We start from the raw sequence: 24,212 nt of genomic DNA on the forward strand, positions 1-24,212 counted from the left end.
TCATGTGAAATGATGCTTCGATATTTTTGCTTTGATATTTTATGTTCTGTTGATCATTCTTCTAGGCAGATTTTAAAAAGTTATACAATCACATAAGTCTCTGCAGAGCTCTCATGAATGGAAATTACTCCATCTAATACAAGAACAGCAGAGAGTTTCAGATTTCTGTGATCATAAAATTTGAGGAGATGTGGTTGAAAATGAGACTAAACACCTAAAAATAGTACATAATAATCAATATATTACATAGATTTCCTTGTGAATTATCTGTAAGCTTAGGTTAATCACACTTAAAAAGAATAAAGTTATGTCACTTTAGTTTTCCACTGTTAATTTTCATTGAGTATATCTTTTAGTTATACATAAGAATCCAGAATCTTAGAATGTATGGCACTAAAAGTGCACATATTTCAGTGAAGATGTGTGTGTGTGTGTGTGCCCGCACGCGTGCGAGCGTGAGTGTGTGGGTGTGTGCCAACATAACATAAAATTGATAAATAGAAAAAAAATCTGAAATAGCTCATTTACCTGTTTTTTCTATTATGGTAGCTTTTACCTGCTTCGCAACTTTTTCATCTGTGATAGGAAAAAATGTTAACACAAATGGAAATTTTAAATGCATCAGTACAAAACAGCAACACATTTCAACCTTGATATTTTGTATTCTCTTTGAAATAACATCACTACTGAGACAAACTTAGCTGTTTTCTCAATAAAACAGCAAGTGATATCTTCTATTCAAATTGGATGGGAGCACAAAGAAAATATGTTGAGCTGCAGATGTCCTTTGCAGCTTTCTTGCCATAAAAGTTTTCCTAATCCAAATGGTCCCCAGACCCTAACCAAAGTACACCCTATCCTTTGCCTTCCCTGGATTTCATTGTATTTATCCACACAGAAGTACACATAAAACATGTATTCCATTTCCATTATTGACTAAGAATAGGAAGAAATACATTTTTATCTTTCTTGAGCAAGATACTTCCCTGAGAACCCAGGGTTAGCCTGGGAAGCCAAGTTTTTATGTTGCAAAGTGGGGGAAGGGCAAAGGTGATGCATTTATGGGATGTCTTCTGTGCTGTATGTTTTTATAGACATAGGAAAATAGATTTGAGTTAAAGTAGAGGGATTAGTATAATGATTCTACATAAAATTAAACTTTTCAAGTATTTAGCAGTGAGAAAGAATCAGTAAGTCAAATATCCTAAAATTAAAAAGTTTCACTGGGAAACAGAATTTAGAGCATGAATGGGCACTGGAAGAAAAGAAAGATGTGATGAGAGGGCAATGCCTTTGTTATACACTCAAAGACTAAACTCTCTCCTCTCAGTATTTCACCTCAACAATGCTTGACATTTAGGACAGTAAAGAAAGTAACAGGGTTTATTATTCATTATATCAGAAGGTTCTAAAAGTTCTTTCTAAAGTTTTGCTTATGTCAGTACAGACTGTTTTTCTCACCTCCCCACAATCTGGTTCTGCTTTCTTTATTTCTATAGTTTCTGTTGTTGGTGTCTCATACTCTTTAAAGCATAAACAAGTAACATCAAACTGACTAAAATCCATTGAAAACAATTTTTCTAAAGTAAAGTTTTAAAAATAGAAGTAAAAAGTTTCCTAAGATATGTTTAGAGAAAGTATGCTTTTACCTTTTTAAAGATTCTGGCCTAACTATATTCACAACATCGGGTAAAAAATTCAGCCAGGAATAAAGGACAATATTTTACAGAACAACTGAGGCCTGGCACAGCATCAAATTTAAATTCATATTTAATTGGCTTAAATTAAAATTTAAATAAAGTTTCTATTCTTAAATAAAAACTAATTATTAAACTAGTCTTGGTAATTTCTCGATTTCTCTTTATGAGCAGAACCCATTGGTTTACCTCTACTTGCTACAGAATGTAAGACCAGGAATGAGGAGAAAGGAAGGGAGGCAAAGATGAAGGAAAGAAGGAAAGAGGAAGGGAAGCAGGAGGAAATGTTGATTTCCTTTTCTTGGGATTTTTGGAACTGAAGATGATTATGTTTGAATGAGCCATTCTGAATTCCAAGTTTTCTAGTGACGTCTTGTCCCAAACAGAACAAAACAAAACGAAACATAGAGATCATTCACCTGAATGCTGGCAAAGATGGTCTTTGTGCTAAGTCTCTGATGGGAAGGGATCACGAGCTATCTAGTTACATTTGGCAGGTTGAGTTCTCAGCACACAAACTGGAGATGTTTAGAAGCTGGATGACTTACCATATGAGTCATTCCTAATAACTTTAGATTTGACTCTAAACTCCTCATCCTGCTAAAACTAGAACATTGAGAGACGATTTGATACTACAAATACCACTTGCAAAATACCTGGTTTACCATGAGAAACAGTCTTTTCTGGTTTCACTATGTCTTGTTCTGAAAATAATAAAAAGACAATCTTTGCAGATATTTAGAAGCTTCAAAACTTAGCATACGGTGAATTTTCTTTGTAACATGGTCCAGCGATTTGTTAAGTAGAAAACTGACAACTTTTAACAAATGTGCCCATGGAGAAAAACTATTCCTTAATTTTCATGTCATCCTAGTTTAAATAAAAACTTAAAGGTTTTGGTTGCATGAAAACAATACACAAATAATTCTTATTTACATTTAAGTACCTATAATTTCCAAAGCACAGGCTGTAATAAAGTATAAATACTGGGTCATAGATTGCAAATGTATATCATTAAAGATATTTAATTTTTTTGTAGAAATTCTATATTAGCTTTATAGATAAAATTAAGATACATACTGTGCATTTGAGCTTTTTCAGGTGAAGCTAGAAAATAAACATTCATAATTATAAAAATTTCAATTAAATCACTTGCAAAATTGTAGTATTTAATAATAATAAATGAAGGGTTTAAATATAACACAAACTCATCTGCAGCAAATAAAGGTACTCAAGGAAAATCAATAATAAGACAGTAATTAGGCATTTTTAAGCCTTAACATATTAAAAAATATATTATTTACAAGAGAAACTAGACTCAAACTTATGATCAGTTGTCAGGTAAACAATGGTGAGAATTAAAGGGATAAGATAGTATTGTATATACCTATAGACTTGGATTCTTGAATTTGTTATTTAAGAATCCTGCTACATAATTTTTTCTAATGAAGAAATAGCATTCATAGAGCCTGAGGGTTTTTCTGACTTGCCTCAGGTGAGTAGCTAGTTGGTACCAGAACTAGGACTTACACACTAAATAGCAGTGTAAACTTGGAAAGATTTTAGGTCTGATTTTAGGTCAATGTTGCCTCTTAATAAAATGATTGTTAGTCTGGGACAATCTCTTAGATCACCTAGAGTTTTGGGTAAACCACACATGCACACAATTCTAGCTCCAATATTTATTAACTTGAAAACCTTAGAAAAATAACTTTCTAAACTTGGTCTATGGAACTGTTTCCACAGATAACTAAATATGGGTAATAATTGTCATGTTGCATGTGTCTCATAGTGATATGATGAAAATTGAATCTCACGCTATTCCTTAGCTCATAGCAGATGCTTGATAAGTTCTTGTCCTCTTTCCCTTCAAAACTCCATAGCCTATGATTTTATGATTTTGTAACTCTGGTGTGTTATCAAAAATAAACCCACAGATTAAATATGATTATACTAGGCTTTGAAGAACTCAAATGTGTCCTGAAACCTAGAGTCTCTGCTGAGGTTCATTGAAAGCCATATTCTAGAAATTTTTGCTTATGGAATATCCCCATTCTCACCTAATCCAGTACTGTAAAAGCATATTGAGCAACGGAGTAGGGAAAATAATGAGGATGTGGCAGACTCTGTGTAAATCCCCATTGGTGGATGGTAAGCCTCTTTTAGTTCTAAAATAACAGCAACATTAGCTCTGTATCTAAGAATAAAAATACTGTTACCTGGTTTTGCTTCCTTTTTAACTTGTGACTCTGATAGGAAAACAAAAGACAGGAATTTTAGAATCTGAAAAAATAAACTAGAGCACAAATTCATTTTAGGACACATTTCATTTATCATACTTTGAAAAAGCAGAATTTTAGTAAAAATTATTTTCGTTTCCTACTGGCTTGTCAGGACTGGACTATTAAACTCACAGTGGTTAAAATCATGACATGCAATTGTCTGTCATTAAGTTGTTGCTACTGCTAATGGATTTCAACCTGAATTTTCTGTTTTCTCATGATTATTGTTGTGGAGAATAGTCCCAATGTCAACATAAGATAAATGACTTGATGATAGGAGTTGGAAGAGCTTTTCTGAAATACAGCTAATTGTGATTTAAAAATTTAGACAGTGTTATGGCTTTAACTGTGTGCCACAAAAAAAAATACACTGAAGTCCTAATAGAAAATAACTCAGAATGTGACCTTATTTGCAAATAGGATTGTTTGCAGTTGTGATTAGGTAGGGTAAAATGAAGCCATACTGGAGTAGAGTGGGCCCTTAATCCAATCTGCTAGGTCCTTATGAGAAGAAAAATGACACAGAGATAGAGAGACACCAGAGAATGTGGCTGTGTAATGATGGAGGCGGAGATTGGTATGAGCCAACTACAAGCCAAGGAACACCAAGGACTGCTGTTGAACACCAGAAGCCAAAAGAGATAAGAAAACATTGTCCTCTGCAGGTTTCAAAGGAATTGTGGCTCTGCTTCTATCTTGACTTTGGACTTCCAGCTTCTAGAACTGTGAAAAAATCAATTTTTGTTGTTTTAAGCTACATAGTTTGTGATATTTTATTCCAGCCACCCAAGGAAACGAATAGCTTTTGGTACCAGGAAGTGGGGTGCTCCTGTGACAAATACATATAAATGTGGAAGTGGCTTCAGAATTAATAACGAGTAGCGGCTGGAAGATTTTTGAGGCACTTGATAAAAACAAACAAAAACACCTAGATTGCCTTCAAAAAACTATTGGCAGAAATACTGACATTAAAGGCTATTCTGCTGAGGATTCAGAAAGAACTGAGGACAGATTTTAAGAAAGTTTCTGTCATTTTAGAGAACACACATATTGTCATGAATAGAATGTTGCTAGAAATGGAAATGTTAAGTGTGCTTCTGGTGAGGTCTCAGAAGGAAATGAGGAACACGTTATTGGATACTGAAGGAAGGGTGATCTTTGTTATAAAGTGTCAGAGGACTTGACTAAATTGTGTTCTTGTGTTGGGTAGAAGGTGGAATTTGTAAGTAAAGAACATAGATATTTAGCTGAGAAAATTTCCAAGTAAAGCATGGAAGGTAGAGCCTGGATTCTCTTTGTTGCTCAATGTGAGAGAAGATAAGTTGAGGGGTGCACTGTCATGCAAAAGGAACCAGCACTGAAGACTTAGAAAATGCTCACCCTATCTAGACAGCATGCCCTGGAGACAGGGCCAAGGGTATGGCTGGACAAACTCATGGATCCAATCTTCCACCTCAGCAGAAGGCAGAAATAGAGATGTGGTTTCCCAGGGAGATCTGTGGAGGATCCTCTGTCCAATGGTTTGGACCTTCAGGAACTGAACTCAAGATTAGTTGTGTTTTTGAAAATTGTGTGCAAGAAAAAATAATGCTGGCCTGGACAGAAATGGACAGAGACAGGATGAAATGCAGGAATATCAACTCTAAGGGCAGAGCCATGGATTCAAAGGCCTGGGTTGATAGGACCTCCTTGGGTAGAGAGGACCGTGGGCCTAGAGGGCAGCGCTACCATCCCACCAAGTCCAGAGGACACAGCACTGAGCCAAAGAGGACATTTTAGGCCTCAATATCTAATGGAATCTTCCCTGTTATATTTTGGATTTACTTGGGACCTTTATTTCCTTCCAGTTTCTCCCTTTTGGAATAGGAATGTCTATCCCAGCCTGTTTCACTCTTTTATTTTGGAAACAGATTATATTTTTCTGATTTCACAGGTTCACAAATGGAGAGGAATTTTATGAAAGAAGAGTCATAGCTTGAGTTTCACCCATCACTGATTTAGATAATGAGATATGAGACTTTGAATTGGTGAAATTTTGGACTTGATGGTAAAATTGTTAAGACTCAGGGAGGTTGAAATGGGGTGAATATATTTTGCTACATGTGGAAGACATGAACTTCAGGGAGGGGGTGCACAGGGTAGACCTTTATAGGTTGAATTGTATGACCCCAAAAGATGTGCTTCAGTCCTAATCCCCAGTACCTCAGAATGTGACCTTGTTTGGAGGTAGGGTAATTGCAGATGTAATTAGTTAAGATGTTGTTGTGTGGGAATAGGGTGGATCTTTAATCCAGTAGGGCTGGTGTCCTTATAAAGAAGAGAAAAGATACAGACACAATGGGAGAAGATGTTCACGTGACAACAGAGGTTGAGATTACAGAGATGCTTCTTCAAGCCTAGGAACACCAAGGACTGCTCACAAACACCAGAAACCAGAAAAGGAAAGGAAGGATGCCTCCCTACATGGTACAAGGGAAACATGCCCTGCTGACACCTTGATTTCGAATATCTAGTTTCCAGAACTGTAAGGGAATAAATCTCTGTTGTTTGTAACCACCTGCTTTGTAGTATTTTCTCACAGTAGCCCTATAGCACAAATACAGTTGGGAGACATGAATAAAAATTTTAACTGTTTTGAAAATCATTACTGTGTTTTCTTTTAAAAAAGTGTCTGCTGCCTGCTATAGCCCTCAGGAATGTTCATCTGACTCAGAAGCCCCGAAAAAATAGAAGAGTGAGAGCAGCTGTCTTTTTCCGACAGAATGTCTGTGTTCTGTAGTAATCAGCGAAAAAGAGTCAGTCGTTTGTTTCTTCTGAACTATATAAATTTCTCAGTAGTTTCACCTTTGTAAATAGGTTTTTTTCTAGGAACATGTAGTATAGAGAAACATATATTACATTTGTTTTATTTTAAAAAGCTGTTCAATAATAAAATTTTAATATAATATTTGCACTAGGGTACAACATTTGCAAAAAGGTGTGCTATTCATTATAAATATGGAATGCAAGTATGAATCTACACACAAAATGTACATACCTGGCTTCTCTTCTTTTTTTACTGGTGGCTCTAAAAACAAGTGAATATTAGTAATAATGATTATATTAAAATATTTATTTCCTGTACCCATGCATATTTCTTTTACATATTATTTATTGCTTTTTAATCTTCCATATTAATTTTCTTCCTCTTATGATTGCAGCAGGTCAATACACACACAAGTAAAACCTCCCCATCATCAATCACAGTGAGAATTATTTTGAGAAAAATTGGAAACATGAACTAAGATTTTTAATAAGAAGTTAATGAAAAGTATTGATTTGTTCATCCAGTGAATGAAGGATGAAGGAAAATCTCAGCATAGCAAATTTTCAGAAATGCAAGTAAGATAACCAGAGTGTTATCTGCACAAAATAGTTAAGCCTTTGACTTTATGCAAAACACTCAGCAATAGAATTAGTTGGTGAGTAAAGCATGCATTTAAGACTTATGTTTTGGTTTTGTCATGCTCATAACATACGTGGAGACTTGGGCTTGACCTCTTTGCCTAGGAAAAGTTTAAAAACGATTAAAAACTGAGTCATTCCACTGTTATTGGATCAACATTGTATATGGTAAAATATTATATATTTGAAAATTAAACACTATGGACTCCAATTATCTTTCTTTATTGAAATTTTTACAGGGTATGTAATTTAATGTCCAAGCTAAGTTACTAATTGAAAAATCATTTTAAATAATAACAGTTTAATTTCATTGCACCATTAAAAAATAATTTGCTCACAAATTCTTGTGTGCAGTGTCACCTGTTTAATGTTAATATAGGACATAGAATTTTATTTTGAGAAATTACTTTTAGCCTTTCATTACGCAAGATGAAAAATTCAAGACTACTGTTTTCATTTCCATTAACATTATCAATATATTATCTATCCCAGTATAATATGTTAAAAAGTGATTGCTGCTGAATCTGAAATTCTCGATGACCTGAAATATACTATATGCTTTTATTACATATTGGACTCCTAATGCAGGGTTGGCAAATTTTCTGTGAAAATTCAATTTGTATAGATATATTTTTTTTACTTTGGGGTCATATGATCTCTGTCACAACTCTTCAACTCTTTTGTAGCACAGAAGCAGCCATAAGCATTATGTAAATGAATAGAAATGTTGTGTTCCAATAAAACTTTTCTTACTGAAGCGGGTGGCCAGTGTGCAGGCCATTGCTTTTTATTTTCTTGGCCATACCATGTGGCTTGTGGGATCTTAGTTCCCCTGCAGGCCATTGTTTGCCAACCTCTGCCCTACCCATAGTCAACTTTAACTTTCTTTTTTATCTCAACAAGGATTTTAACAGTAAATAAAGCACCTTCCTTTGATTCTGAATTCCAGTATAAATAACACCCAATACCTTTCCATCATTGCCCAACTAAACTTCTTAAGAAGGTCACCTTTACTTGCTTTTTCCATTTATTGACTCCCATTTAATCATTAATTCATTATCATCCAGCTTCTATTCTCAACACTATATTTATCAGGCATCTCTGGTCACCAGTTCCCCCTTACTTTCCAATATCAATGAACATATGTAACTATGTGGATCACTTTCTTCTTTTTAAATTCCTGTTCACTTAGCTTCTGGGAAGGATGCACATAACATACTCTACTGTAATAAGATAAATATTTATACCATTTTCTTCATTTTCAAAGGTGTCCTAGTGACTTTCATTTCTAGCTAAGATAAAATAGAAGGCACCTGATTAGTCTTCACACTTGAAATTATAGGAAATATAAAACATTATATAAAACATGGTTTTAAAGATATTGGATATCATACATTAAAGGACAGTGACTCTTAAGTGATGAAAAACAAATGAGGTGTGCCCTATGATTATCCCAGCTTAATACCAGGAGAGAGCTGCAGGCTGTTAGTACAGGAATGGAGCTGATTTAATGAGATCAAGCTGGGACTCTTGAGAGATTAAGACAGCTAGAGATCAGTGGTCAGAGTAATATAAAGTAGGAAGTTAAAGAGATTAGAAAGAAAGAGGAAAAGAGATAAAGAAAGTTTGGGGAATTTTCGGAAGACTCCCTCAAGTCTTCAGACGAGCACTGACCAGCGTATGCACACAAGGAAACTACTGGCGGCAGAGAAAAAAACAGTAGTTATGATAACTGCAGTGGTTTATAGTAAGTGTTAAAGTTGGGTAGTGTTAGTCCTCCAGCTTTGCTCTTTTCCTTCAGTTTTGTGTTGGCTATTCTGGGTCTTTTCCTGATCCATGTAAACTTTAGAATCACTTAGTCAATCTCCACAAAATAATTTGCTAAGATTTTGATGGAAATGGCATTGAATCCATAGATCAAGTTGGGAAGAACTGACATCTTAATATTGAATCTTCTATTTCACAAACATGGAATAGCTCATCATTTATGTAAAGATTTTTATTTTTTGATTTTTTTTCATCTGCGTTTTCTTCCTTTCACTTTTTATTTGGCTAATTTCTACTTAGGGCTCAGCTATCTCTTCCTCAGAAAGCATTATCTGATATGGTTGGACAATAAAGTGTTGTGCCAACATTATTTTTTGACTTTTTTCTCTTGATCACTGTTAATCACAATCTACTGTAAATATTAACTTAAGTGAATGCCTTCCCTTCTAGACTGTGAGATATTTGAGAACAGAGATCATGTTTACCCATCATTGAATCCAGGGAGCTGGTGCAATACCTAATACATGGTTATGTGATAGGCACTCAATTATTGTTTTTCATTAGATAAATAAAAGAAATAATGACAACAAGAGAAGGTAAATAAATGAACTTGAGTCAAGAAAAATGAATGTAGGAGAATATACAAATTCAGAAGTTACATTAGAACATAAAAAAATGTTAAGATTACTATAGACTTTCTTTGACTTGACATAACTATTCACCTCTCATCTTTCTGGTACCCATACAAAGATAAAAGCACAATCAGTTATACAGCTCATACCGTTTTAAGTTGTAAACAAGTAAGTTGTTTAAGAGAAGCACAATAATCCCTGGTAATATTACCTGAAAAAACCTTGTTTTATGTGTTCTCAGAAAAAAAATAATTCAGTATAATGTAGTAGATAACACCTTCAACAATATCCCTACCCTAATTATGTAACAGTTTCATAGGACTTTACCTACTACTCTCAACATGGATTAATTGCACTATTCTAAGCACAGTTCAGTGAGAGAAGTGTTACTTTGGGCCCAACCAATGAGGCTCAGGTATACAGCTCTGTACTCTTGCAAACAAAAAGATAAAATCAAAGTTATTAAGACTCTATGCAGTGATATTTGGAGCACTGAGCAGTCATTTCTTTTTGAGAATCTAATAAATATATTGATACAATCCTAAGAAACATGCATAAAATACACATTAAAACACACACACACACAAATTGTGTACAAATATAAGCATGTTCAACTATGCTCTTCAAGCCCAGCCAGGTTAAGAAAATCTTGACTTAAAAGTTCTGCTGATTCCTACAATCAGGTTGTGATAAATACTGGACAACTATGTATTCCCACAAAGCTGTTTCATAATGAAATCTGGGTTTCAGAGCTGGTTCTTCACATGCCCTCTCCCATAGATACTTATTTCCAAGTTAAATTTCACTTGCAGTCCTCTAACAATGCTGTAATTATTCTGCTGTTCTCCTATACTCTGTGTTATGGATTTAATGTGTTCCCCCATAAGAAATGTTGAATTCCTAACACTCAGTACATTATAAATGTGACCTTATTTGGAAATAGGGTCTTTGCAGATATAATTAAGTTACATGAGGCCATTAGGCTGGGTCTTAATCCAATATGACTGGTGTCTCTATAAAAGGAAGAGACACAGAAGTGGACATGAATAGAGGGAAGATGATGAGAAGATACAGGGAGAATACCATGTGATGACAAAGGCAGAGATTGGAATGATTCACCTAGAAGCCAAGGAACACCAAGAATTTTCAGCAAGACCAGAAACTGAGAGAAAAGCATGGAAGAGATTCTCTTACAGAACCCAGAAAGAGAAGATAGTCCTGCCTAAACCTTCATTTTGGACTTCTGGTCTAAGGAACCGTGAGAGAATAATTTTCTGTCGTTTTAAGCCACTCAGTTTCTAGCACTAGTTACCACAGCCCTAGGAAAAAATACAGTATTTTAATTCAATTCACTACTGTTTCTCTTGGTAATTACCAAGAACATCCAAACTGGTCATGAAAACACAGCCATTCTTTTAATTCTGTAGCCAGAGAGATTTTCTAGAATGCCTGCCTGGTCATTTGAGATATCACACCTCAGTATAAAGCAGTAACGTCTTTATTAACTCCAGCTGCTTCTGCCTGCTCTGTGAGGCCACTGATGAATCTAACTGCTGCATATCTCATCACCCTCTTCTCTCTCTACCATTTTGTACTCTACGTTCAAGTTATACTGAAGTATTGTATTTTTAAAAACCATCTTAAGGTCTCTTTTGCCTCTCAGATGTCTTAAATGTTTATCTCTCTGCCTAGAACATTCTTCTTCCTTCTTTATCTGGCTAAATCCCACTTCTTATTCAGACCAGCTCTGGGGTCTGTGGTGAATCTGGGTGCTCACTTCACTCTCCATCTCCCATGAGGATGGTGTCTCTCATGAGCTGGGCTGTCTGGGCTTGGGGAAGGGGGGTGGGGGAATGTGGATCTATTTTCCCTACTCTCCTCAATGTGTCTTTCCTTATTTCTTTGCTTCACCCAGGTATTTTAATCCCTCACCTGGAATCCCTGCCTCTTGTGAAGATATTTTCATGCACAGATAGTTGTTCACATTGATGTTTCTTGGGAGGAAATGAACATTGGAAATTCCTATATCACCATGTTGCTAATATTAGTCCTAAATATTCTTTAGCTCTTTTACATTCCTAGTTTCATGATCTCATACATTCAGTTATGAGAGTATATAATATCAGTTTAAAACCTGATGAAATTTACATAGGCAAACACATCTGCAGATATATAAATGAATAAAGTACATGTAAATGTCTGTTTATAAATGGTCTAAGCCTATATATTTCCTAAGGTCCATATTTAGGCTGCAATAAGCAAAAGGACATGTGTTGAATGTTTTTTCGAGGAGAATTCTGTTAAGGCCATAGTTCTCAAACAGCAGCATCATGTGGGAACTTAAAAATGTAAATTCTTAGCCCCATCCCTGATCTTCAGAATCATAAACTCTAGGGGTGGGCCACCCCACCAGGTATGTCTGACACATATTGCAGTTTGAGAACCACTGTTCGATAACCATGATATTTGTTAATAGCATTCACTTAACAAAAAACTATGGTTATTTTTTACAATTCTGAGTTCCAGCTAATTGTGTATGTCATATTTCAGCCAATATGGCTTAATTAAAATCAGAGAAAGCCTTCTGAAATCTGCTGAGACATAAATGGATAAAGCTAAAAACAGAACATGCTATGTTGATTATAGTGTGTCAACTTTTCAGTATAGATGACAGTAATATTCTATTCAGATGTTTGTGACTGAGATCTGTAAAGTATGTGATGTGAAATCAAATTCATGTGACACAAGAATATTGTATTTTTACAAAGGAAACCAAATCATTGTAACCTTGATGTTCTCATGGAAGTAGTAATTGGCTCCACACTCACAAAACACATTTCAAATAATAAGTAGCAATAGAATAAGCACAGACATACATAAGTATATTTGTTCCTTTTATTTATGGGGATTTTAGTTTTTCTGTTTCTATTATAGTTCTTGTATTTTCTACATTTTCTAAATATTTTGAATTGTATTAAAAACAAATAAAATATCAGTGCAGTATTTCCCATTTCTACCCTTACAATGCATAGACTTAAAAGAATGGTCATATTCAGCAAATTAAAAAAAGAAAGTAAAAGGAAAAAAATTAAGATCCAGAATATTCTAAAATATTAGACACATGAATGATAAAAATCATAGAAGTTTAAAACCACATACTTAAAGAATAAATAGCCTATCTACATCTATATATACTAAGGAATTTTGAAAGTAGTATCTGACAAAATTAATAAAATTTTGACCTAGTACAATCAGAAACAATTTATTTGTAGTACACTGCAACAAGCAGTAGATAAGATATCTTAAGTGTTGGGTCTAATTCTCATTCAGACACTCATTTACTGTGGAACCTTGACATGGCCATTTAAATTCTTTGGTTCTCCTTTTCCGAAAAGAAAATAAATGTACAAAGTTAGATTAGATGATTTTTAAGATCTCATCCAGGTCTAAAGTAATATATTTACACTAAATATCAATTTAAATCTAAATATTATTTAAAAGGGAGACACAGTGTAGATAATCCACCTGAAATGTTGCAGCATTAATTCCTCTTAGGTTTATTGCTCTTTAATAAATCTGTTTACTCAATTCCTGATAGATTTTCTGCTGTGGAAGCACATTTTTAGGTCTAAGGCAGATTAACAAACCTCATTTTTAAGACCAGTGAATCCGTTTCAGATATATCTCTTTACACAGCTATTTAGAACAGAGCAGAAGATGGCTCTGTTGTAGATACATATCTTAGCCAAAAGAACTACCTAACAGGCACTTTACCTTGTAAATTGACTTGGAGATTAATATCTAAACTTTGTGCCATACATATTGAATAAGCAATCCATTTGAAGGAAGCAAGGAAATATTACAAGGACTTTTATGGGATGCCTGAATCAGTTCAAAGATCACATTACATTTTACTAGAAGCCATTATTAGAGAGCTACACGTTTCATGAAGTTTTTTAATCTTTTAATTATCAAAATTAAAATGGAAATGAATAAATGTTAAATATAGAAAATACATTATAATAATATAAAAGGACATCTTTTCTGATTTGTATATGAATTTGAGTTAAAAAAGTGTTCTTTTTCCTATAGAGGCAATGTACTGTATAAAGTTATTGGTTGAAACAACAATATATTATTACTTACCTAATGTTCACAAATATATTTTTAGAGATTTAATGAAAATTTATGTGAGAGTTAGCATTACTTATGTAGTGTTGGAAATCAGGAAAATAAAATATAATTAAGGCTTTGAAAACTAGCTTTTAGTCTTCTAGAAAACCCTTGGTAAGCAAGAATTGCCTCTAACAACTGGAACTAAATTTCTGGAAGAACTTTACTTCATATTATAATAGAGAGAAATGCAGTCTAGAAGATAAGGAGTAAAAATATTGTTCATGGTGTCCTTTAAATTTAAAAGCAGCAATACTTTGCAAGCACCTTGAGACAGTGTTTGGAAATTTCTTCAAGGTCTACTGTAATTATGTGTCTTCCTGTTTACACGAACCCAGTGAAATTTATATACAGAAATGATTTTTCTCAGCCTCACTGGCTTTGCATTGTGCTAAGTTTTCTAGGCACCAATTATTTTGTTAAATTTCTCAAGACTGTACTAACAATAAATTTCTATGGAATCTTTTAAATTATTTAAGCATCTACCTTTGACCACTCTGTTCTCACAATGCCTCCCAGACAGTTATATTTTGCCTCAAATGTGTGGTGAGGGACCTTTGGGTCCTATTTCTTGATGCTCAAAAGGAGTTAAAGTGATGTTGATGAAACTGTTTAGCAGCAAATATTTTGTTTGCACCCTGATCAGGTATGAGAGATTAAAGGAAGTTAAGAGAGAAGCAATAGAAAGGTAGGGGACGTTAATCAAGAACCATTACTTTTAAGTCTTTTTTTAATATAGAACTTAATATAGTGCTGATATCACACCATAATTTTATTCAATCATTCATTCAGCAAGTGTAGACTCAGCATTTAGTACATGCTTAGCAGTTCATTCTCCCAGGAATATTTAGCCAATAAGGCTTACCTATTAATTGAAACTGAGTTATTACGGAAAAGTTTAATTCCGGTGACAGTCATAGAAATTAGATTTGGTTGAAATACTATTCTGTGTTCATGTCTTTCAAAGGGCATAGGAAATTATATCAGTTCCAGATATGCCATATATCCTTTGAAAAGTTGGAGAAAACTATAGAGAGATAAATGGACTTATTCCACTCGACCAAACTATCTAACTTTCTAAAGAAAAATGTATATACCACAGGAAATTCAAACTTAATAAATTCAAAATTGAATCATGATCTATTTTTCTCTCCTGTAACCAAGTTCCCTACCTTGATAAATGGTACGACATTCCACCTACAGTTCCAACCAGAAGGCTAGAAGTATCCAACGTTCTTCTCCATGCTTCACCATCCCTATTCAGTTGTTCAGAGTCCTGTTCATTTTGTTTCCTAAATACACCTTGAGTATATTTCCATTTGTACATTTCCTCCTCAGTTTCTGCCTCCATCATAGCCTCAAATATATCATTTCCTTCCTCCAGTTTCCTTTCTCACCCAATGTCCTTTCTGCCTGCTTGCCACCTTTCACCATACCATGTTCATTTATTAAGACAGCTCAGCTCCTGTCTCTCTCACAAAGCCTTTCTTGACCCCTTTCCATGATGAGTTAAATGCCCGTAGTCTGTACTGTCCCTATCCAAATGTAAACCATTATCCCTGTATATTGTAATTATTTGCAATACTTTGTAATTACTTACTCATTTGTCTTCCCCAAATAAATCATTAAATTCACTAGGCAAGGACCGCAACTATCACCACTATCACCTTAGTACCTTTGCACTTGTTCATTGTCCACACACAGTCAACAATGATTGTGTTTAATGAACAAGTGATAACTCTGTATCAATGGAGGGTTGCTTCCTTGAGTAATGCACACACTAAACACATTCCCACTGATGACCCATCAAAGATGCTGCTAAAATATCTGGGAAGGGTTTTTTTTTTTTTTTTCTGAAAAAGAGAGAGTTCTTTTAACTCTGTGACCCTTCAATAAAACGTATTATCAACAGAAATCTTCCATTTTTTTTCTCTACATAGGATATTTTTCAAAATTGCATTGTGATCACCTTGCTTTGGGATATATGAAAACAAAACTTGGGAAAGTCTGTGCATGGGATCTCTTATTAATGTTGTGATTATTTTATCTAATAAAAGGAGAAAATTATACTATGTTTAGGTGTAACTATTGTGTAGTTTTGGCCTGGAATATAAAATGCATTGGAGAGCATTTTTAATTGATTAGCACCACCTGGCATAAGCATGTTTCCATTATTAAGATTTACTAAACTATATTACCCTAAACACCTCTCCATCACATCCTGATCCTTTAAGTGGGTCTTAGGAAAAATTGAGACAATAAGAAATGAGCCCCCACCATGATGTAAGCACAGTGAGAGTCAATCCTTAGTTTAAAGGTCAGAGAATTGATTAGAGCATGGCTTAGGGGTGGAGGGTTTGTGAGGAGGAGAGCAAAGTGTCTGAATTTGGATAGGCCTGTTTAAAGTAGGCAGGCATGGCCCCCAAAGCAACCATTATTTTTGCCATGTTAGTTATTGGTCACATTAATCTCAGTTCCGGAGCTCTAGAACATTCTGTTCTGGAATCAGGGATGTGAGAATAGAAGAGATAGTAGTTAATAATATTTCCTTTCATTTCTACTACACCCACATGAACAGTCTCATTTTCCTTTGTTAAGATGTTTTGTGCCATTGAGAGCTCAATTTGAATAGAATATGAAAGAAAAAGGAAGATTCCTGATGTTTGTCCACAAGAGATATCTGAAACATTTTCCTCTGGAATATCATTCAGTTATTAAACATACACCCTCTTTTAATCATCCCACAAGTGTGAAACACTTCATCACTGGCTTGAGAAATATTTCCATATATAAATATCACTGTGTTAATCTACTAAATTGAAAAACAAAACAAAACAAATTTTAGCTAAGAGCAATGTTTTTAAAACTGTACAATATATTGTGTTACAAATAGTATAAAAGCATGTTTACTCATAGAAGAAAGAAAAAAGGAGATTGAGACTGGGTTCAAGTGATTAATAAAACTAGTATATTTTAGAATAGCAAAGAAGATATAAACTAAGCAATACATTAAAGTAGGGGAAAACAGGATTTTTGTAAATTTTGTAATATCCTATCAGAGTAACTCACAAATTAGCCTGGAGGCAGAAACCTTTCTAATAGAGTTGACTTCTTAACAGGCAAATGTCTAAAAAGCTCTTGAGTTGGTTTTGTTTTTTTTTTTTTTAATTTAGAGAACCAGATCATCAACTTCCTGTGTGGCAAGTAACAGTCTTCGTTAGTGAATTGCTTTTGCCACCCTGAAAGCTCTCAATTCAAATCTCATTACTACTACCTTTCTCAATTAGTTTTTAGAGTGGGTTGAAATTGGGAAGGAGAATTTTCAATGACAATTTTATATAAAGGGCAAAAAAGAGCATTTTTGTATTCCCATAAATTACAGAAGAAAATCTTTCTGAAGAAAATCTAAAAACTAAAAATTACGTCTTTTGAAGGAATCTAAAATACATACCATTGAAGAAATATCTAAAGGAGATGAAATATCTAATTTGTGGCTCTTTGTTTACACTAATGCATAAGTAGAGTTCAGCAATTTTAAATGAAGCTATCATTATTCTTCCTTTTTCTTTTGATAGAGAGGACTTTCCTAGGCTTCACAGAGCATGGATCTCTCCTTTCAATCAGCTGAGAAAAATTGTACCTGTCACAGATTGATTCAGAAGCTACTAATGGGACTGTGCTTGATTGACTGAATTGGCTAAGAAATGTTTCATTTCCCAATCTCTAGAAGATACATTTCACCAGAGAACTTAAGACTACAGTGCTCAAGTCATTATTATAAATAAAAAAAGAGAAGCTTTTAGTACAGACGTGGTCAACATCAAAGGTCAAGCAGGAAAAGGGTTATGTTTTTCCCACACAATAAAAATTGTATCCACAAAATAGAAGTTGCTTAAATAAAAGCCAATGATTTCATCTCTTTCAGATTTTGAAAGATTGTACCAAATTTTAATTCTGGAATATTGTCTCATACATTTATTAGCATAATTTGTAGCACACACATTAAATGTTTACTTTGTGCCCAGGACCAGGCTAAACATTTTAAATAGAATACTTTAATATTTATAGTAACCCTCTTGAGCTCAATTTCTCGTTTTAACAAATTAGGAAACAGGCTTCCAGGTCCATTTGACTGCATAACTCTTACTACATTTGTTCATTCAAAAACATTTACTGAGCTCTTACTATGTTCTAGGAACTGTTTTAGGCACAAGTATGAATGAAATAAACCAACAAAAATCCTGCCCTAAGGAACATATGGTCTACAGTATCATCCAGATTATCTAAGGATTACTTAGATAACCTATTCAATTCAAAATAGGTGTACTACCACTCCAACATTTTTTTTCCACTGCTGCCCCCATCACCCTTATTTATATTTTTCTGAGAACAGAATGATAATATTATATTTAAGGTTCTAAATTTGGCAGTAAACTATATCCATGACATATTGGCAAAAGGAAGGTACACTACATTTTGTTACCTTGAAGTCAAAGAGGACAAGGTAACATTTGTGACATTGTAAGTCACTTGCTCACTGCCTTAGAAATCAAGTTGAGTATATGAATGTGGTCATTGATAGGTTGAAAGAAGCTAGGTCATCCCACGTATGAATTTTGTAACCTGGGAATTCTTTTCATCTTTATTTCAGCTTCCTTGCCTATAACTTGGGCAAAATAATGAAACCTAAATTACAAGATTTTATAAGATCAAATTACATTATATATGTATGTGAACAAATCCACTTGATTAACTGCTCCACCAATATTAGTTATTTTTTTCATTTTCCAGGATTTGGATTAGTTGGCATTCAATAAATGTCCTTGAATTTACATGGTAAAAATTATTTCAATTTTCTTGACTTATTTTAAGTTTCTCTGTGGTAATAATCCCTCTCAGCATATTATAATGACACATGCCTAGTGACTACTCTACAAACATTAGTCTATAATAGAAACAATAGTTGGCCTACTGCATTTACATGCCTATCTGTAGGGATACTTATTAAGCCTTTATCACCAATGCCACTTGCTAGCAATTACTCAATTTTCCATGTCAGCATAATTTTAACACATTTTTTTATCCCAAAAGAGAATGATTGCTTCCTCCCTGAAGAATTTACAGTAGAATTTTTTGTCTTCTTGTTTACAGGGGAAAAATAAAAGGATATTTTGAGATACCAATGCCTGAGTATAAATTTATTATTCATGTTAGCATATCTTCATCATTCTAATTGCAAAACAATCATATATTGCTTCCAGTCTTTCTTATTTAGTTTTTCTTTTTTTAAATATATGTTGCCGCTAATTTAAAAAATTCTATCATTTTTGCTCTCCTGCTTCCCCAAATCTTTTAAGTAAATAAATGTAAGACATCATTTTTCAAAGTGTGTTCAGCTGAACACCACTATTATATCACTGAAAAGATACCATGGTTGAATAAACTTGAGAAAAAAGTGAAAAAAGTTCAGCAGGTTTTTTTTTTTACCATCAGATTTTCATAATGTGTTCATATCTATGATGAACTCCAAGAGATTTTTCCAGACTTATTTAACCTCAAAACTCTTTCATGTATCAATAATTATGGCTAATCTTTTATGCAAAACAGTTTGCAAAATACAAGTGTAAGAAATATACTGCAGGAATACTTCCTCCTTTACAATTAGAAAGAAAAACTCTATAACAATAATGTTATTGATTTTTACTCTTAGCTGAACTGTATAAACTATATGTCCTTTAAAGGCAAAAGGATTTAGTTCAAGGTTTTAAAATTAAAGGTGGTATTAATACACTAGTGGGAAAATATTACTCAAGTAAACCTAAGTAACAAATTAGAGATCTATTTTGAAAAGGAAATTGGTCTCTGTGGTAATTAAACAAAATGAAATCCTTTAGGTATTGTAAACATAAATTCCCTTATCTCTCAGGTGCTTAACAATAGAATTAGTGTATGCCTTAGTTTTTAGCATTTTTCCATGTATTATTGCCTTTTGTAGATACTGGAACCCTGTAAAGTTGTAAAGACAATTGCTGTGAAATCTGTTTGATAGATTAGGAACACTTAAACTACAGCTTCCCTGATGTCACATCTCCCTCTCTTTTTTACTCTGCCAAGCTGTTTTCTTAACTAAATGTACTCTCTTTTCCCTTTTTCAGAAAAATTTTTAAAATAATAGCCTACAATATGTACAAAGTATGCAATGTATATTTTCTAGCCCCAATTTCGGACTTCCCACCAAAATACAGTAATTTGGTTTTCCTCCCTTTGAGCTCCACCAAAATTGCTCCTAAGATCATCAGTGACTCCATATTACCTATTCCAATGAATACTTTTCAGTCTTTATCTTAGTGTAAATTTCTGCTACATTTGACACTTTGACAGCTTCCTCCTCCTTGAAATTCTTTCCTTCCTGGTTTCTGAGACAATATCTCAAGCTTCTAAGAGAATTCTCCCCTCCTTTTCTTTTTCACTCCTTCAGAGTCTCCTTCTCCTCCTCCATCCACTCTTACATATTAGTGTCCTTCCTGATTGGTTCCTCAGTCCCTGCTCCTTCCCCCCATCACACTCCCCTTGGTAGGTGTCAATAACTCTCATCATTTAAGCCAGCGTACTTTTGCTGGGAAATCCCAAATCAACTACTGTTTTCCCCTCAGCTGCCTGGTAAACACACCTCAATGCATATCCCACAGGCACCTCTAATTCAAAATGTCTCTCCCCTACCACTACCCCACTTAAATTACAAGCTCTAGGAGGACAGGAACTTGAGGGTGTTTACCAATGTATGGCTGCACTTACTATATCCCCTATCGTATAATAACTGCTCAACAAAAATTTGTATAATAAATATGTCAAAAATTACATAATATATATAGCTTCCTTTTTAAAAATCTGCACTTCTCTTGGGAATTCCAATCACAGAAAATGACATTACTGTCCACATGCTATCCCAAGACAGAAACCTGGGAGTTATCCTGAATTTTTCTCAGCAATGCCCCACCCCCACCAAAGTATGGCAGTTTTACTTCCTAAATACTTCTATAATAGCTCTCTTCTTTCCTTCTTACCAATGCTCTAGGAAGATCTAATAACTCTAGAGGTATCAGTGCAATGGGCTCCTCCCCCCAACAGATTGCCTGAAACTACTGACATCCTCTTTATCTTCGATCTCTGTAATTAGAGTGAGCAATTCGAAATTCTAATTTAAGTTGTATCTCATTTTGCTTAAACTCTTGTAATTGTTTCCAATTTCCCTTAGGAGAAAAGATATAACCCTTACTTGGGACACAGCTGTTCCTCTCAAGCCTCACCTACTCCTATCCACACAGACCTTTCCCTGAAGTGAAGGTGAAATCCTGGTAGCTCTCAATGTTCCTCACTGCTTCCCTCCTTTAGCTGAGGCTTGTGCTACTCTCTCTTGTCTGCAATATCCTCCCCAGCATTCCTTTACCTGGCTAATCTTTACCCATCCTTTGAGACTACTCTTGTATTCTCTCCTTAGGGACTTTCTCTGAACCAATAGGCTGGAAAAATAAAACTTTCCTCTGTTTAAAGAACTCACTCTGAACAAATTTTTCTTGTTTGTTTAATTTTAATTACTTATTCCTTTTTTGTTCATATTAGCTCTTTACTTACTGATCTCTGCCTAGATAAAATATATTTCTTGAGAGTTTAAAACTTAGCAAAGTATTTAATGCATGGTAGAAATTCTATAAATACTTCTTAAACTAAACTTAGCCATTGATCCTACTATAACTTAGTTTAGTTAATGAAACTGAGATTTAATTATCTCTACAATTTACAGGAGCCCTGTATATTCAAATATCCAATGCTTTCTGGTTAACTTAAAGATGTACATAAAGTATTTAAGTGGTGTGTGTGTGTGTGTGTGTGTGTGAGTGTACACGTGTATGGGGCAGGGGGGAGAGAGAGAGGAGGGAGGGAGGGAGAGAATGTAAATTTTCTCTATTATCTATCTATTCTGTCAAAAGATCCAATTAACAAAGTTTATATATATATTTCTTTTGCAGGATCACTACAGTAAATTTTAAATAGATATTGAAGTGTATTTATTTTACATTATGACAGATGTAAATTAAGTAGAGTAACCAATTGCAATAAGTTCTTTAAAAGACCTAGGTCAGAGATATTTTCATGACTGATTGGTATAAGGGAATCCTGTTTTCTTTGACTAAGTCATTCACCCATTGTATCAATATCTTAGCCAGCTGGTAAAATAAAAAGATGGTTTACCCTTGACATACACGTACTTCAAGCAGCATATAAGTTTATTTATTCCTTTTAAGCTCAAGTGAATGCACAGGTACAAGTAGTGCCCTTTTGCCTGTTCTGTGTCGGGAGAAAAGAATGGTTGATTCCTTAGTCATTTCCTAGATGACCAAAGTTCAGAAATCATTCAGCAAATAAGACAGTGATGGACAATGCCAACCAATGCTCAGTAAGTGTGAGTACCTTGCTGTTAGTTAGAAAGCAACCATTCAAAAGCACATGTGCGCTTTGCATTAGCCAAGTTTGCGGAGAGAAGCTTGATATATTTTTCTTCCTTGGAGATAAGGGCAATCATAGATGTCTATGAATTCTACAATAGTCTTTCTCAAATTTTAATGTGCATACTAATCAGTTTGGGGTCTTGTTAAAAATTCAAACTCTTATTCAACAGTTACTGGAGGGACCTAAGATTCTACATCGCTAACAAGCAACTAGGTGATCCTGAGGCTGCTTTGTGGACCACCTTTGTAACAGCAAGGGTATAGATGATACCCTTTTATTTTTTTCTGCTTTCATAGCTCTTGAAGGCACTTTCACATACATTATATCACATGATTTTCACAATGTCTGCTAGATTAGCATGGACTATACTGTCGATAGGAACTCTATTTCATAGGTAAAGAATGAAAGACTCAGAACTTGTGATTTGTTGTAAATCACTCCATAGCTATTGTCATAGAGCTCCTTTCTCTATACCATCCTGCCTCCGTTGGTCTCTTACATTTAAAAAACTGTCTCTGCATGTGCTACACCACAAAGCCAAGACACATGTCAAAAATAATTATAAACCAACGCCTCCCTTTCCATGAGGATAATTTTGTAGACCTGTTGTGGCTATGGTGGTTTTTGAGTGATTTTATGTCTCCCCTGAGAAGGAGAAGACTGCACAGCTCACAGCAGAGATAATATAGGAGCTGAGACGCAAAGTTAGAATAAACCCATTCAATAAGCATGGCTATCGCATGATATGCTAGAGGAAAACATGTGCAAACAGACCAAGGCTGGAGGACTCATGCTGTCTTTTTATAGATAGAGAAAAGGGGTTGGGTGGGAAAGTAAGTTGCCAGGATTGAAGACCAGGTAAACAAATAAGATGCTTTTGATATGGACCTGAAGTGAAAGGAAAATATTCAAAAGTCACTGAATAAATGAAAATCCATAGAACTAGTGATCTTTTTAAAATGTCTATGTGGTGGGGTTGTGGCGGTAGATTAGACAAAAGGAAGCCCCATGAAGAAATACACTGGGGGCAGTATAATGCAGTGGCAATGAACCCAACACTGAGCCCCTACAGATATCCATTTAGAAAATGTACCCAACATAGGCTTGTGATAGATCTTTGAAGAGGGGATGGTTCAATCATGATTAAGTCATGGGTTGTATATTTATTCAAGCAAGAGATGATGAGAACTAGAACAAGGGTCTTACCAGGAGAGACAAATGGAGAGACAAAATTTGGGAGACATATAACTTAGTACTTACTTGGATGTTGGGTTCTGAAAGAGAAGGGGAAGCTGTAAATGACTCAGACGTTTAACTGAATTCTGAGTCATGAGTTCCATTTTTTGAGATAAGAAATGAAATAAAAAGAAAATGTTAAGGGATATTGAGCTCAATTTTAAAACAAAGTGCCATGCAGGCAGATTAACCATGTGAAGATTTTGATGCGGCAGTTAGAAATGCAGTTACAGAATTCTGAAGATATTGTTTATGAATATCAATTTTCTTGATAAATAAAAAAATAAACTATAGCTTAATATTTATGCAAGTCTTTTTTGCTTTTAATTACATTACTACTTATAATTAATGTCCATCGCTTCCCGAAAAGAACACTTAGCTATTCTCCAATTACCTAATGAAATGCGTGCTCTGTTTGCCATCGTTTTCATTGAGGGGTAAAAAACAAAGAATTTAGTGGCTAATAATATGCC

At 34.5% G+C, this 24,212-nt stretch overlaps 1 protein-coding gene across 10 annotated transcripts in view; it reads right to left on the minus strand.

The window, feature by feature from the left end:
* The window catches only part of TRDN (triadin), a 376,282-nt gene that overhangs the window by 42,077 nt on the left and 309,993 nt on the right, over positions 1–24,212 (minus strand). For all 10 annotated transcript variants that reach the window (XM_057739762.1, XM_057739763.1, XM_057739759.1 and 7 more), the window contains 6 exons: positions 7,498–7,524; positions 7,017–7,046; positions 3,917–3,946; positions 2,778–2,804; positions 2,354–2,401; positions 529–576 (listed from right to left, as the gene is read on the minus strand). In XM_057739762.1, coding sequence (XP_057595745.1) covers positions 529–576; positions 2,354–2,401; positions 2,778–2,804; positions 3,917–3,946; positions 7,017–7,046; positions 7,498–7,524 — 210 coding nt within the window. The remainder of the gene's footprint in view (positions 1–528; positions 577–2,353; positions 2,402–2,777; positions 2,805–3,916; positions 3,947–7,016; positions 7,047–7,497; positions 7,525–24,212) is intronic.

The sequence above is a fragment of the Hippopotamus amphibius genome, chromosome 6 (genome assembly GCF_030028045.1).
Source record: "Hippopotamus amphibius kiboko isolate mHipAmp2 chromosome 6, mHipAmp2.hap2, whole genome shotgun sequence".
In the NCBI taxonomy this organism is placed as follows: Eukaryota; Metazoa; Chordata; class Mammalia; order Artiodactyla; family Hippopotamidae; genus Hippopotamus; species Hippopotamus amphibius.